At 55.0% G+C, this 16,281-nt stretch overlaps 2 protein-coding genes across 2 annotated transcripts in view; one reads left to right on the forward strand and one right to left on the reverse strand.

Moving 5' to 3' along the window:
- DOCK1 (dedicator of cytokinesis 1) overlaps positions 1 to 16,281 on the reverse strand; it is a 460,736-nt gene that overhangs the window by 243,912 nt on the left and 200,543 nt on the right. The gene's annotated exons all lie outside the window — the stretch shown is intronic.
- The window catches only part of FAM196A (family with sequence similarity 196, member A), a 50,683-nt gene continuing 38,054 nt past the window's right edge, over positions 3,653 to 16,281 (forward strand). The window contains exon 1 of the mRNA XM_006879866.1: positions 3,653 to 4,797. Within this exon, the coding sequence (XP_006879928.1) occupies positions 3,653 to 4,797 (1,145 nt within the window). The remainder of the gene's footprint in view (positions 4,798 to 16,281) is intronic.

Below are 16,281 nucleotides of genomic sequence, written 5' to 3' on the forward strand. Positions count from 1 at the left end.
CTGCACCCACACTCCACCCCAGGGGAGAAAGGTCTCCTCCGCAGAGCCTGAAGTGGGGGTGGTTTGCGCCCACACTTCACCCCGGGGGAGAAAGGTCTCCTCCACAGCGCCTGGAGTGGGGGTGATCTGCACCCACACTCCACCCCAGGGGAGAAAGGTCTCCTCCGTAGAGCCTGAAGTGGGGGTGGTTTGCGCCCACACTTCACCCCGGGGGAGAAAGGTCTCCTCCACAGTGCCTGGAGTGGGTGGGGGTGATCTGCACCCACACTCCAGCCTGGGGGAGAACTGCAGCATCTGGCGACACTGGTGGCTGTCACACCGAAGGGAGGGGCAATACTCCTGACACTCAGTATACAGAGGCCAGGGATGCTGCAAACATTCATTCAAAGGCCAGACCCCACCAAGAATAATCCAACCGGAAATGCCCTCACTGCTGAAGCTGAGAAATGCAGCCAATCCAAGTAAAGCATTTCAGTTGTCTTCTGATGTAGCCAAACCAGGGTGAGCTGCCATCACAATGCTTCAGCCTTGGCGTGGCCCCACAGGTGCGGGCATCGGGAGAGAACTGCAGTCCACAGGGGATTATTTGAGACTTGCAAGTTTACAAAGCAAGTTGGCTTTTCAGTCATCCCTACAAATTTTGTTTTAAAGCATCAATTACAATACTCATCATGTAGCGCCACATTCTCCCACATCTTCCCTGTTAATTCTGATTTCCATGAATCCTGTCCCAGCTCTTCCTGCCTTCCTTCTCGCCAGGTCTGCTCTCTTGTGCATAAGCACACCATGACTCGGAGCTGAGGTGGCCCTGTTAAGTCATCTGACGGTGTAAATGGTTATCACACAGAGCTCTTAACTGCACAGTCAGAAGTTAGAGGTTCCCAGGGGTGGAGTGTGCGTGCAAACAACCCCCACTCCAGGAACAGTGGAGGGAGTGCCTCTCGGTTATTGTTCACCTTGCAGATTTGTCTATTGTTTGGCTAAGTTTAGTCAGGGGGTTGAGTTTTGGTCTGGGCTTGAAGGACAGGACTAAGGGTCAGAGGTTTCCTTGGTCTCTGTAGAACTTTCTTCATGGGTTTGTTTGGTTCCATATACTCACCCATTCTCCGTACCCAGGATCTTCCACCCTGACTGCCTATGGAGGGTTGGGTGGTGGGCACCAGGCAACATCTAGTTCTCCTGGCCTCAGTGCCGTGGAAATGGAGGAGGGCGAGGCCCAGCAATCCTTCAGACTGACCGTTTCAGGAGGACCCCTCTGGCTTTCAGTGGCTGACCTTCCAGAAGCAGCTCATAGGGATTTCTTCCAAGACAGTTCTGATGGGCTTGAACATCTAACCTTGCAATCAGGAGCTCAGTGTGATAACCATTTACACCGCCAAGTGGCTTAACAGGGCCACATCAGCTTGAGTCATGGTGAGCTTATGCACAAGAGAACAGATCTGGCTTGGCTCCGTGTCACCCCCACAATGAGGGCTGTGTGTGAGCCCATGGTGGCAGCCGCTGTATCAATCCCAACATAGTTCCTAGTTAGTAATTAAAGCTAATTGAGGAAATGCTAGATAATCTCATTCACCGCGTACACGGGACTGTACCGCTTGCAGCCAGGCCGGTGTGAAAAGTGCAGGGGACACTAACAGTCTGCAGGCATCAGGGGATTACATGGAGCTGTGGGGTGAACCACGCCCCCTTCCTCCGTGTCCTGTAACATGGCTGCAGTGAGAACTAGGGATGGGACAGGTGTCCTGCTCTCTGGTTGCTGGACACCAGGACGTGCTACGAGGATCCGGCACGCAGTGACTGCAACTTCAGCCTTACGCCCAGCTTGGACTGTAAGACAGAGCTGAACCGGGCAGGATTTCACTCTCCCGTGCACGGGGTCCCTATGAGTTCAAACTGACTCCACGGCACCTAATACAGATCCGGATCCTGCATTCTTGCTAGCTGTGTGATCCTGGACGAGCGTAACATCTCCTCCTTGAATTGAGGGAAAGAGAACTGGCCTCCAGGGGCCACTGAAAAGACCCATCCAAAAACTAGGCCATCCATAAATTAGACCACCTGGTCCCCATTAATTCCACCTTCAGCCAGGGGCTCCTGCTTTAGGGCCATTTCCAGAGAGGTGTCCAGGAGGTCTGGGAGCTAGGGTCAGGAACCCTCGGACAGGCCACAGTGTCCACTAGAGCTGGGCTAAGCAGGACAGCTGGACCTGGGGGCAGCTCATGACAGACACCCTGCCCCTCCAGGACCCCTCTGAGCTCAGGGCCCTCCGGACAAGCCCCAGCGCCTGCCCACCTCTCGACAAACCCCAGCGCCTGCCCACCTCTCGGCAAGCCCCAGTGCCTGCCCACCTCTCGACAAGCCCCAGCACCTACCCACCTCTCGACAAGCCCCAGCGCCTGCCCACCTCTCGGCGTCAGCAGGCCCCTTGTCAGGAGCCTGCAGATTGCTCTCTTCCTTTAAGCTCACGCATCAAAGTTCCTCCTCGAGCCTCACGCAGCTGCGGGTCTGCTAATGCGCGCGGGCATTGTGCACCACTGGTGTCCCCCGAGGATTCACGGCCCACCTGCATCTTTTTAGCTGCATTTAATAATTCCGCCCGGGATGAATTTGCATGATTAACATAAAGCATCATGATTTTATTTTCTCTCGGGATTTAAGGACTGAAACAACCACCTTTGTTTTCCTTCTTGGTGGTTGCGATCAAAACACAAAACTTGATTCTCCAATGAATCATTTCTATAAAGGAGGAAAAAGTCTATTCAAACCACACTGTCTCCTGAGTCAGGGAAGGGTCGGGGGTGCTGCCTTTGAGATGTGGGGAGGCGCTGGTTCTTTGCAAGGCCAGGGTTAACCCTTTAGAAACAGGGCATTCTACAGACAACCTGAGCTGTGGTGGAAGAGGCCTTAGGGAGTCGCTCAGTTATAAAGGCTGCACAACTCTGGTGGTTCGAATCCACAGGCAGCTCCAAAGAAGAAAGATGGGCAGTCTCCTCCCGGGCCACTTACAGCCCCAGAAGGCCTGCTGGAAGGTCAGCTCAGGGTCAGTGCCAACTTGATGGCATATGTAGGAGTTTTAGCCTGGTTACAGGATGCCCATCCTGGATGATGAAATCGGGTTCCTTACTGGGCCTCATGTTGGGGTGCCCCACACTTACTTCCTTAGAGTCTAGAATCTAAAAGAGCCTTTAAGTGCAAAAATATTCCAGCACTTTCTCCTTGCATCCCAACAATGGAATCATCACATAGTCCTTAAAACAAACAAGCAAAAAGAAAAAAACAACACAGAAGCCCAGACCAGATCCTATTTGGTAGACCATCTGCCCCTCTGTGGCGATGCCTTTGCAAGCCCTGTTATTAGCAGAGAAGGAGCACCATGTCCTGGGGCGTCTTAATGAACCCGGGAGGGCTTTATCAACTAGGGAACATGTTTACGATCCAAAGAACAAGGCACATCCCACGTGCAGAGAGCCAGACAGGCTTACCATGGAGCTGCACCCCGCGGGGCCTGCCTGGGTGGCCCTGTCTGAGTCCCAGGCCTGTTTAACACGCCTGGGTCGCCTGAGGACCCACGCAGGCTCTGAGGCCAGTTCCTGTGGCCCAGGGTGTGTGTGAACGGCGCTGACACCTCTGTCCCCGTTTGTTTGCAGGAACCATGGTCAGCAAGGACACCGGCAAATGTGTACTCACCGCTGCCGAGACTGAGGTGGAACCGGCCGCTTCGCTGGCCCTGGAGATGAAATATGCCCTGGACCCCAACCGGCAGATCAAGAAGCGGAACAAGGCGCTGCAGGTGCGCTTCAAGGATATCTGCGAGGCCCAGAACGAGCAGAGGGACACACAGCTGCCCGCCGGTCAGCCAGCTGAACGCCGGGAGCCCAAGGCCACCGTGCACAGGGCCGCCTACCGCAAGTACATGACGGTGCCTGCTCGCAGGTCCATCCCAAACGTCACCCGGAGCACGGGCGTGCAGACCTCGCCGGACATCAAGAAGTGCTACCAGACCTTCCCCCTGGACCGCAAGAAGGGGCCTGGGAAGGGCCTGCCAGCCGCTGACCCCTTTAAAAGTCATGACAATGGCTTCTTTGGCGATGCCGGGGACAAGGGTGTGGAGAAGGCACCTGGGGAGCCAGGGCCATGGGGGGCAGTGCGTGTGCAGACCACTGCATTGGTGTCCCACTCGAGCGAGCACATGGACGAGGAGGACCTGCCCGGTGGCCTCAACTGCACGGAGCCCTGGCAGGACCCTGACGCTCACAGCTGTCCCGAATCCCTGCTGCAAAATGCCACCCGGCCCCCTTCAGAGGACCCTGAGGCCCCGCTGCCCGGCAGGGCCAAGTCCAGCCCAGGGACGCCAGAGGCCGAGGGGCCTGCGCCCGCAAGGGTATTTAAGACTGAGGTGGCCGCAGTGTATGCACCTGCCCCCAGCGCCCCCGAGCCCACCTTGTCCAGTTCTGCAGCCGCCAGCGAGTGGTCCCTGTGCCCAGCAGACGAGGACGCCAGGCAGAGCCTGCACCTCAATGGGCTGCGTGGCTCCCCGGGCGCTGCGCTGGCCTGCCTGCCTCCCCCACAGTGCCCATCCCCCGAATGCAGTGAGCAGACTCAGACCCCCACCGGGGAGGCTGCCCAGCCTTGCCAGACGCGTGCCGAATGCCACCAAATCGTGCCTCACACGGAAGTGGTGGACCTGAAGGCACAGCTCCGGATGATGGAGAATTTGATCAGCTCCAGCCAGGAGACCATCAAAGTGCTCCTGGGAGTCATTCAGGAGCTGGAGCGAGGAGAGGCTCACCGGGAAGGGTACGTACGCTCCCCTCTGTCCTACAGAACCCAGGGCGGTCACCTCGGTCCTACTGAGCCCAGGGCGGTCACCTCGGTCCTACAGAGCCCAGGGCGGTCACCTCGGTCCTACAGAGCCCAGGGCGGTCACCTCGGTCCTACAGAGCCCAGGACGGTCACCTCGGTCCTACAGAGCCCAGGGTGGTTGCCAGGTCGCAGCCGGCGAAGCCTAGACCACAGCTAGTAACTCACGTCGGCTCTTCAGAGGCCGGACTGGCAGGCAGCAAGGTGCCCATACATTTGACTCTGCTCAACCTGACCGCTTCCTTGCCCCCACCCCACCCCACCTCCGACGCACTTGGTTGGTATTCTCCTGCCTGGCCTTGAACTCCAAACAATGAATTGGTGGATGTTGCTGCCATTATTATTATTATTATTATTATTATTATTATTTATTATCATCTAGGATTAAAGGCTTATGACGTTGATGATAAACACTAAGCAAATCCATCCAGAATTGCTGAATAAAAAGCCACTCATAGGCATCTTAATATGGAGGTGGAAAGAGAGAATAACAGATAGTTTTGAAAAGGTCCATGCTGAACAATGCTGGTCTGCAGGGTGGGGCGTCTAGGGGGGTAGCTAAGTGATGCCGGTCTGTGGAGTGGGGTGTCTAGGGGGGTAGCTAAGTGATGCCGGTCTGTGGGGTGGGGTGTCTACGGGGGTAGCTAAGTGATGCCGGTCTGCGGGGTGGGATGTCTAGGGGGGTAGGTAAGTGATGCCGGTCTGCGGGGTGGGGCGTCTAGGGCAGTAACTGTATAGTCTAAAGGGTTTTTGCTTTCTGCTTGGAACTCAAACAGCCCACACCCAACCCCAGAAGAGAGCGTCCTGCCTGAGACTGGGGGGTGCCACCCACCCTGGCTTCCCTGGGCTGATGTGCTTTGGAGAACAGCACCCCAGCACAGCCAGAACTGTCCATGTAGTATTTTGGGATGCTGTTGTTATGTGCCGTCGAGTCACTTTTGACTCATAGAGACCCTGTGTACAACAGCTCTGAACGCTGCTCTATCCTGAGCCAACCTCATTGTCTCTGACCCACCCCCCATTACCCTAGTCACTGAGTAAATTCATCTCGTCCAAGGTCTTCCTCTCTTGGGCTGTCCCTCCACTCTCCCAAGCATGATATCTCCAAAGACTAGTCTCTCCTGGCAACATGCTGAAAGTATGTCAGATGGATCTTCAGAATCCTTGCCTCCAAGGAGCAGCCTGGTTTCACCCTCTCCAGGACAAAACTGTTTGTTTTCCTAGCAGTCCATTGTATATTCAGCACTCTTGTCCAGCCCCACAGCTCAAAGGTATCAGTTCTCCTCCTATCATCCCTACTCATTGTCTAGCTTTCTGATGCACAGCAAGTAATTGCAAAGACTATGGCCTGTATCAGGGGCGTCTTAAGTCTCCAGACTGACATAGTTGCTTCAGCATTCTGGAGAGGTGCCTAACAGCAGATTTTTTTTCCCAGTGCAATTTGTCTTTTGATTTCCTGGCTGCTGGTACCAAGAGTTTATTGTGGAAGCAAGCAAACTAAAGCTGTGAACAATCTCAGTCTCTTCACCATCATGCTGCTGATTAATCAGCCCAGGGGTGAGAATCTTTGTTTTCTTGATGTTGAGCTTCAATCCATATGGAAGGTGGCAGTTCCTGACCTTCTGCAGCTAATGCCTCAGGTCCTCAGTTTGGGCAAGCAAGGTTGCATTATCTCCCTCCAGTTCTAATGCCACATTTCTTCTCATCAAGCCCAGCCTCCTGAATGATCTGTTCCACATAGAGACTGAAAAGATACAGAGATAAGATGCATCTCTGGCGCACACCTTTCCTAATTCTTGAACCATGCAGTGTTTCCTTGCTTTCTTCTGATGACTGCCTCCTGGTCCAAGTACAGGTTTTGCATAAGCACAATCCAGTGTTCTGGATTTCCCATTCTTCTCAGAGTCAGCCGCAGTTTGTTGTGATTCACACAGTCAAATGCCTTTGCAGAGTCAATGAAACACAGATAGATATTTCTCTGGTACTCTCTACTTTCAGCCAAGATCCAGCTAACATGAGGATGAACATTTGCGTATTAGTAGCACGTTAAAGACAAGGCCCCAGGGACAGGAGCACCTGCCCTCTAACTGTGGACATGTGGGGCAGGTCAGGCAGTGCTAGCCCTGGCTCCTTCTCCCACAACGCCCTGTGCCTTGGTCCAGGATGGGCTTTCTATTTCCAGTCACTCTCAAAAGCTGCCTCCATTCTCTACAGCCCACGGTCAGGGTTAACTTGGAGGGACCGACAGGCACCCGTCTCCACAGGCCCCTAGATGCTGTTCGTGGCCTGGTCACTAGCACGCAGGGCACCATGCGTGGGGACCAGGGTCTCGGGATACACTGTTTGCATGCTGCACACAGAGGGCGAGAGGCCCACCTTTGGAGGTGGGTTCCATCCGAGGCTGCGGTACCTAGTGCAGGTGCTGCCCTTGTTCTGACGGCAGAGGGAGCACCCAGAGAGCACCCTCCAGAGTGAGTCCTCATATGGCCTCACCCCGCCCACCGTGAGCACTGGGTGCAGTCTGTACCACCAAAGAGGAGCTAGCCAGAGTGAAAGTCAGCCGGGGTCAGAGGCAGACCATGGCCTTCACAAGGACATGCTGTGCGTCAGAGAGCTGGACAATGACTAGAACTGACAAGAAGGACTGATGCCTTTGAGCTGTGGTGCTGGAGAAGAGTACTGAATATACCATGGTCTGTTAGGAGAACAAACATCCAGGCTGCTCCTTGAAGGCAAGGAGTCTAAAGCTCCACCTGCCATACTTTGGGCATGTTGCCAGAAGGGGGTCAGTCCCTGGAGAGGGACATCATGCTTGGGAGAGAGGAGGGACAGCGCAGGAAAGGAAGCCCTACGATGAGATGGATTGACTCAGTGACTGGGAAAATAGGGTAGCTGTGCCAGAGACAATAGGGTTGGCTCAAGATAGAGCAGGGTTCAGAGCTATTGTCCACAGGGTCACTATGAGTCACAAGCAACTCTAGAGCACATTACAACAACAGGCATAGACCCACAGGTGACCTAATACCATAGAATGTTCCAGAAGGCCCTGTGTGACCTTGGCTTCACATCTTCATCCCCATTCCAAGGCACACGCTGAAGCATCAACATGTGAATTAAAGCAGAGTTTGCCCTTAGGAAGACCACATTCGCTGAGGAGGGCTCAAGGCCAGCATCTTCCTGAAGTGAGGCAGGGGTGGGGAATAAAAGCACTAGCCTCCAATGACCGCCAGAAACCCATGGGAGCAGGGCCATAAGGTGGCATCTCTGGCAATGAGGACAGGGTCAGCAGTGGTTCAGTGGCCCCTGGGTTATCCACCCAGCACAGTGACTTCGAGGTGGGGGCAGGTAGTGGGGCGTCTGGCGTGGAGGCCTTGGCCAGGCTGTAAGAACCTGTGTTCTTACCCTGCACATTGGAGGTAGGCACCCACCTTGCCGAGTGCAGCTGAGGAAACAAGACCTGACCCCCATCCTGCCTTCAGCCCTGAAGCATGTGGATCTGGACCCCACCTCAGTGCCTCAGCTGAGTCTGCCATGCAGATGTGCCCCGTAGGCTCTGCACAGGGGCCTCGGCCCTGTTCCTACAAGCCTGGTGAGGCCACAGGGCCATGGCATCCTGATTTACATTCATTTAAACTGACTGCAATGGAACACTCTGTTCCTGGGAGTCCCTGGCCGTGTGTTAAGTGCTCAGAGGCCACGAGGGGCTGCTGGCCATGGCGCAGACACAGAACATTCTAGTCACTTCCTACATCCATCACCCGTGTCCCCAGGTCACAGCACCAGTGCAACTCCCCACATTTGATGGCATAAGGACATTAACTCAAGGCAAATGCTTTTTGCACTGAGACACTGTTCTTGGGGCCCAAATGGCCCCCAGCAAGTTAGCTGTCTTAAGAAACATTGCTGGCTTTGCTGACATATCATCTTCATTGTTTTGATCTGCATCTCACAATCCACCACCCCTCCCTCAGGAGAAGGCTGGACAGTCTCCCCCTGGGCGATCTACAGCCTCCTGAGAGTCTGCTGGCGGGTCGCCTCTGAGTGGGTTCCAAGCTGATAGCAAGGACTGAGTTAGTGAGTGAACAGCTAACTAGCGACTTCTAAAGGCAGAGTGTGCAGGGGGCTATTGAAAGGCCTGGGGCCAGTCGGCTGAGTCGGTGAGCGTCTCGCGGTGTGCTTGTGGGCCGCCTCGGTGTCTTCTCTGGGGACGTGCCGATTCACGTCTTGCAGCCTTTCTCTAACTGAGCTGCTCCTGTTTTCCTTGGTGTGGTGCTTCTGAGGAGACCCCACTTCTGGCTCTGAGACCTTATTTTCCGTCACTTTTCTCCAGGTTAAAGTTTGGAGGCGGGGCAGGGCGGGGAGACGGGCAGATGAGGGATCCCGTCGTCGTCTTTACCACTTCCAGATGTGGGCCCAGCAGAGAGCCCAGAGAGGACGGGCCACCAGCACCAGTGACGACCCCCAGCCGGCCACGTGTGCTGGGGAAACCTGGTGGCAGAATGTGGGCAGGAAAAGCACTTTCTGATCACAGCGTTTGGGAAGGAGCCCCAGAGGCAGAGTGTGCAGCAAGCTGAGGTGCTAACCACAGGGTTGTTAGTTCTAATCCACCGGCATCGGTGGGAGAAGGATGAGCAGTCTCTTCTGTTAAGATCTGCAGGTCGGTCCTGTGCCAACCCCAACCTTGGCTTCCAGAGACAGCTCCAGGAATTCGAGAAGCATGAACTTCACCAGTATCGGCAGTGGCTGAAAGAGGAGTTTGGAGAGAGCCCTCTGCAGGATGCTGAAGAAGCCAAAACCATCCTGGCCACTCCTGGAATTCTGAAATATTTGGACTTCCTCAGACGAGTGTAATGTGCCTGCTGAAGTTGCTGAGATATTGAAAAACCACCATCTAGGCTCAGTTGGCCAAAGAGCCAAGAGATCGTCTTAAGTCCTCAGTGACCGTCAGTGTGCTTGTTTCCCCATTTTAGATGGAGTGCATGTATAATCTCGATGTCAGATGTTGCCAGCTAACTCTGAACACCCTTAACAAAAGAAACACTTCTTATTTTTATCTTAAAATGAAGATGAGGCTGTCTGTCTAGGCTCCTTCTGATGACGGCTGTAGGTGGCTGCTGTGATTGGCGAGCCTGTCCTGAGCAGGTGGCCACAGGACTTCATGGGTGTGTGCATGCTCTTCAGCACTGACGTGTGTGTGTCTTACAGAGGAATTTTCCAAGAGCTCCCTCTTTCTATCAATAAAGGCCAGTTGGCTACATGAAAAAAAAAAAAGATCTGCAGCCTCAATGGAGAGGCCTCTAGGAGTTAGAAAAGACCTGATAGCAGGGAGTGAGTATGTGGTGTAAATACCTCCACCTGAGTTGATTTCAATCGGGTAGAAAATCACTCCGACCAGTCACTCGGCCCTGAAATTGTCCATGCCTGCACACTCCCCACCATGTCCAACTACCCCCGGCGGCCCTGCCTCCCCCGGCAGCCCTGCCCCTGCCCTGGACTGCTGCTCAGAGGAGGTGCTACAGGGCTTTCTCCAGGCCTCCCTCTGAACAGGGAGCTTGTTGCTGGTACCACCAAGCTGGGTTAAGCACAGAGTGGCCCCACTCTATGACAAAGGAAACTGGCATACAGGTTGGCACTGGCTGCAATCTTTTCTCCCTCAGAAACACTGTGGATCCGAATAGTTCTTCTTCAGGTTAACAGCTGAACACCTAACTCCTGCACCATCAGGGTTCTTCCAAGTCCACTGCTGTGGGGTCATTTTTTATTCATAGAACCTTGTGGCTCAAACCAGGGAAAATTCACTGATGGCCTGGCCCACGGGGACTCGAACTGCTGCCCCGAAGGTTATGCCTCTTGGGCAGTTTGACTATCAGTGGCTCCTCAGGAGAACAGAGGTGGATGGTGCCCTCCGCTGAGGTTCACAGTCCTTTCTGGCTCAGTGGCAGAGGGTTGGTGACTGTGCGCAGACAAGAGGCTAACACGCGAGATGTTAACTAGAGGTTGCTGGTTCTAACCCACCGCCTGCTTCTCAGGAGGAAGCTGGACACGTCCTCCTGCAAAGAGCAGGAGTCAGAGACAAAGGATTGTGTTACCAAGTGGTTGTGACTTAATGCCCGAGTTAAAATATCACTCGATTTTTTCCGTGGAAAAGATTTCAAAGCTGGGCCGTTGTCGTTGCCATCAGGTGCCATGGAGTTGGCTGCAGCTCACAGGAACCCTTCGGCCACAGAACAACAAACCCTGGCCACACTCCATCCTCACAGTGTCACACTGCTGGTGGCAGAGGCACTGTCCCCCATCCCCTCCAGGGTGGTGAGGGTCCCGCCCTGCGTCCAACCGAACTTTCACCAGAGTGAACCATGGCGTGCAGGGCCTTACTGTGGTCACTGGCATCTGCAGGACATTAACACGTTCGACTGTTAAGGCAAAGCAATCCACCAGGTGCCCAGCAGGACAAAATGATGCTGCGTCCTGGGCCCTGAGATGTGCAACCTGAGAAGCCAACGGAGGGCCGCCGTGATGGGTTTAGTTTCTCGTTCCTAGAACAGTCTAGAACTGCCCATGGAGTCTCCGAGGCTAGACCGTGCGGACGCAGGACGTCACATCTTCTCCACTTGCTGGTGAGCGCTCACCGGCTGCGTCACCACAGCTTAATGAGAGATTAGAGACGAGCTGCCGGCCGAGTGCACAATTTGACTTCGAAAATGCTGAACTTCTGAAGAAATCCCTGCTTTTCTATTATGCATCAGCCAGAGTCTAATTTGCGGAGGGAAAGTGTTTTCATTTTTAAAGAGAACTAAGCAGGTCTGGGTTGGCCGCCTGCAGCAGTCCGGCGCACGCTGAGAACGGGCGGGGACAGTGCAGCACCGACTTCCACTCCCGTGAACTCCTCTGTGGGGCCGCGATCAAAGCCAGCGACTGCCAAGCAAAGGGCCAGGAGTTCAGGTCCACCCAGAGGGGCCTTAGAAGAAAGTCCTCGTGATTTCCTTCCAAAATCTGTCACTGGAACTAGATCAAGCCAGTTCCTTGGCCTCCTCAGTTGCCCAGTCACGGAGTCTGTGGGTGGCAGCCGACAGAGTCCAGGGCCTCGAATCCAGGTGACAAGGCTTAGCCCCAATGCGCCACAGGGAGCCTCTGAGCACATGGGTTAAAGTACTCAGCTACTAATGGAAAGATTGCTGGTTCGAATCCTTTAGCTGCCCGACAGGAGAGAGATGTAACAATCTGCTTCTGTAAAGACTTGGAAACCCGGTGGGGAAGTTCTCGTGTCCCCTGGGTTCCTCCCGAGGCAGAATCGGCCAGCCGCACTCGGCTGGGTTTTGGGGATGTCCCCGCCCACCTCAGGGAGAGCTAGCCTGCACTTGTTCAGAATGCTGGAATAGAGCTCGGGTCCTGAGGCGCTGCTCTTGGAAGGAGACTGGTGGTCAGGGCCACCTAATTTCTGATTGTCCTTGGCGCACTTCTTCACAAGTGGGCTTCTCTTCTGTTGGGGGTTTGCGTGTGGCCCTCAGCTCAGTCCCTCACTCCACAATCTGGGCCTGCCCAGGCCCCACTCAGGCGCTTCCAGCCCGCTTGTGCGGGAGCCCCGACACATCGCTGACTCATGGACATTCTGGAAAGGCCTCTGGGGGAACAGTCCCAGCGCAGGCAGGCGGTTTGAGCTCCGCAAGCCCCTGGTTTGCCTTGACTCGATGGGTGGTACAGGACTGAAGGCACCCTCTGTAATACTCCCGGCCATGACGGCACATTGTTGGGACAGATCGAAGGTCAGGACCTACAGCGTCCACTCAGCATGGCCTCCCTCTGGTTGGGCAATGAGGTCAGCATCATGCTTCTCTCACTGGCTAACATCCAATCAGTACAGATTCTTGGCAGCCCCAGTGTGCAGAGGACCAGCTCCGTACCCCTGCAAGGCTGGGATCTCTCTGAAGCAAACAGCCAGGCCTTTCTTGAGGCACTTATGGGAAAGTTTGCACTATTCACCTGCCAGCTCATGACCTTCTGTGTCACCCAGGGGCTCCCGCAGGCCTTTCAGCCCCAAAATCCACAGAAGCACGTGCCTTCCTGCAGATCAGGAATAGAAGGTTCGTCTCCAACCTGCCTAAGTGCCAAGCTGCAGTCTACTCATTATTCCAGACCTTTCTGCACGATCCTAGTCTCTTCCCCACAAGGGCCGGCTCACATAAACCACCTGAGTAATGAGGCTGAAGGCTGAGAGCCAGGCAGGTGGGACACCAAGTTCAACACCAGTGCTGAGCAGCTGTGGATCTGCGAGGGGACGCCTCTGGCCAGCAGCCTGCAGGTCAGGCTCCTCAGCCCACTCGTCGGCGTGGCCGTGGCGGAGGGAGACGGCTGTTTCCTTCTGCGGCCGTGCCCCCACAGTGTTGCACTGAGTCCTCTGCTTGTTGACAGCCTGATGCCAGCAGTGGGGGCGTGTCCCCCGAGGCCAGGATCTGCCTGGCGCTGTGCCCTGGTTCTCCTGTTCAGGGCTCCCCAGTGTCTGCCTGGAGCAGAGGCAGACCAGCAGGACCCAGGCCACAGCCAGGCCCTGGAACGTGTGGACATCAGTGCTGAGATCTTGTCATCCTGGGGCTCTGTGGGCTGCACTGAGTCAGAGCCAACACCATCCCAGGGCTTAAAAGGAGAAAATCCTGGAACAAGCCAGCCCACGGGCTCCTCCCCGACACACAGGCTAGGCAATCCTGCCCCGCTCACTCCTGCTGGCCATTACAGGCTACTCCTGGGGGGCCTGGCCTCGCTGACCAAGGGAGAGAGAGTGTCCCAGGGGCTGGATGGTCCCCAGAAGAAGCCAACAAGGCCCAGGCCTGGGCACTGCCCACAGAGCCCACTCCCCACACAGCCCACTGATGCTGGCTATGAGAACTAGAACGGTGGCCTCAGGACCAGGGGGCCAGCTGGCCATCACACAGGCCCTGAGGGAGTGCTTCATAACGCTCATGAGATACCCTCCCTCCTCGTCAACCACAGACGGGCAAGACTGGAGTCCCCACGACATACGAGCAGAGACTCACACCAAAGAGGTTGGGAGACCCCCAACAGAAACAAATCTGTGACCACAGAGTCGACTCGGACTCCCAGCAGCCCAGGAGGACAGCAGGACTGCCCCCCACCACACACCCTCGGGGCTCCCAAGGCACCTGTCTCCGCTCTGTCCCGCCGAGTGCTGACCTTTGGATACTCAGGTCCTTAGTGCTGACATACTCCTGTCTCTGCGTGTGGAGTCATCACAGTGTGTCGGCAGCCTGCTCCAATCTCTCCTTTTCTAGCTTAAGGAATCTGGGCATTAACCTTGAGTTAAAAACAAAATCCCAAAACTTGTTGCCATTGGATTAATTCTAACTCACTGTCATGGGAAGTAGCCCAGGGGACCCTATGGGGCAGAGGAGGATGGACCCAGGGCTTTCCTGATTCATTATCTTAACAGGAGCAGATTGTGTCATCTTTGTCCCATGGGGGCAGCTGTTGGGTTTGAACCTCCAACTTTTCAGTCAAGAGCCTACTACTTAACCACGGTAACGAACTCCACCACGACCCCTTTGAAAAGTTCACTCGCGCATTGCCGCTGAGCCGAGGCCGACCCGCCAGTCGTTCCCCGAAGGAGGATCCTCCTCATCTTTGCTCGGAGGCACTGGGGGGATTTGAACCCCTGGAGAGGCATCACGCTTGGGTTAGCTAAGAAGCTCCTTCTAGAACATCCCACAGGGATCTGTATTCGTTCGAGGCTATCGAGCCAGTGTTTTAGGCGACACGCCTTTTGTTTTAGCTGCAAAACTTCCTGTGAAGAGCTAGGCGGTAACTCGTCCGGCCTGTGCGGGCCACAGTCTCTGTTGATATTATTCGGCTTGGTTCTTGAATCTAGAAAGTGGCCACAGATAGTAAGAGTAAGCACGGCTGCTGCAATAAAACTTTATAGACAAGAAGTGGCGGTCAGATTCCGGCCATGGGCCTGTTGGTCTCTAGTCATATAGACATTATTGTTGGGTGCTACGGTGTCAACTAGCACTCACAGTGACCTGATGGACAAAGATCTGAACTCTACCTGCCCTGCACCATCGTGGTGCCCTCTGTCCCACTGTAGCCCATGGCGGAGTCATGTGCCAGCCCGCTCCTGAGGGTCTCCCTCTCTCTCTGACCCTCCACCTTCCCCAGCATGGTATCTTTCTCCAAGGATTTGTTTCCTCCTGAGAATAGGCCCAAAGTAAGTGAGATGGGGCCTCATTATATAATAAATGGAGAGACCCTAAGTACCAAATGGAAAAGGCAGAAATGTGGTTCAGAGCGGTAGGACATGCATCTGTCAAACACTCACGCTCAGAGGCCTATGCCGCATGTCCCCTGAAAGGGGGCACTGTGCCAGGTGGGCTGGGGGGCGCGACACCTTCCTGTGGAATTAGAACCGACTTGTAGCCGACCCTCTGGGAGCTTAGGGAGGCTGTAAACTGCAGAGCTGCCCATCCTTGTCTGTCTCTGGCTGAACCACTCACTGGTGGACTTGAATCTCAAGTGTGCTTGTCTTTAGATTACAGTATAACACATTATTAACACGCTCCAGACGGTGCCCCCCAGAGCTGCCTCAAACATAGATGGGACCCACACGGAGAATTTCTACGTGGCAGCAGGTCGTAAAGCCTGAGAAGGGTCTCCCTCTCCAACTGGCAGGAACAAGGGGCCAGGCCAGCCACGTCTGTCTGCCACTCTTGCTGTCGGCTGCGGTAACTTGGCTGCCTGATGGGAGGAGGAGAGAAGTGATGTGCTTGTTACAACCCACATCACCAGATCTCTCAGAACCAGGGCAGCCTTCAGAAGGGCCTGTCAGGGGATGGGAAATCTCTGAATTGGCGCTAATTATCCTACCCAACGGAACACATGGTATCACAGTTCTGGAGGGCACAGGTGAGAGGTGAACTGACTGAGGCACGGAGCAGAGGACTGTCCCACATGGCTGAAGGCTGGATGCTGGGCTCTGACTAAGGACCTTCCCAGGCTCCTGACAGCAGAGCCTCAGGAAATCTGGACACAGCAGGCGAGAGGGCACCTCCATTTGGCTGTGCAGCCTCGGGAAGGGCACTCGGGCCCAAATCGGCTGCTTGATAAGACAGAGCCTTACACGTGCTTAGCTGGGCCTGTCTCCGTCCAGGAGGGGAAGGAGGGAGGGGAGCCTCCCCGTCCTCTGCAGCTCCACCAACAATCACAGTGGTGTCTTTACAGGAATCTCACCCGGCAGGACATGCCCTCCCCACATGCTATGAATGGGATGAAAGGTCAGCACTTCATTTTCTAAAGTGTACGATACATCACTTCCATGATTTCCCTCCACTGTGATTGTAGCCCAGACCATTTAGAAGCAGTGCTGCTGGTTGGCCTGCAGGCTTCCTGGGCAGTTCATGCCCTGCGTGAAGCTGG

The sequence above is a fragment of the Elephantulus edwardii genome, unplaced genomic scaffold (assembly GCF_000299155.1).
Source record: "Elephantulus edwardii isolate Elephantulus edwardi_28Jun2011 unplaced genomic scaffold, EleEdw1.0 scaffold00006, whole genome shotgun sequence".
Lineage (NCBI taxonomy): Eukaryota > Metazoa > Chordata > Mammalia > Macroscelidea > Macroscelididae > Elephantulus > Elephantulus edwardii.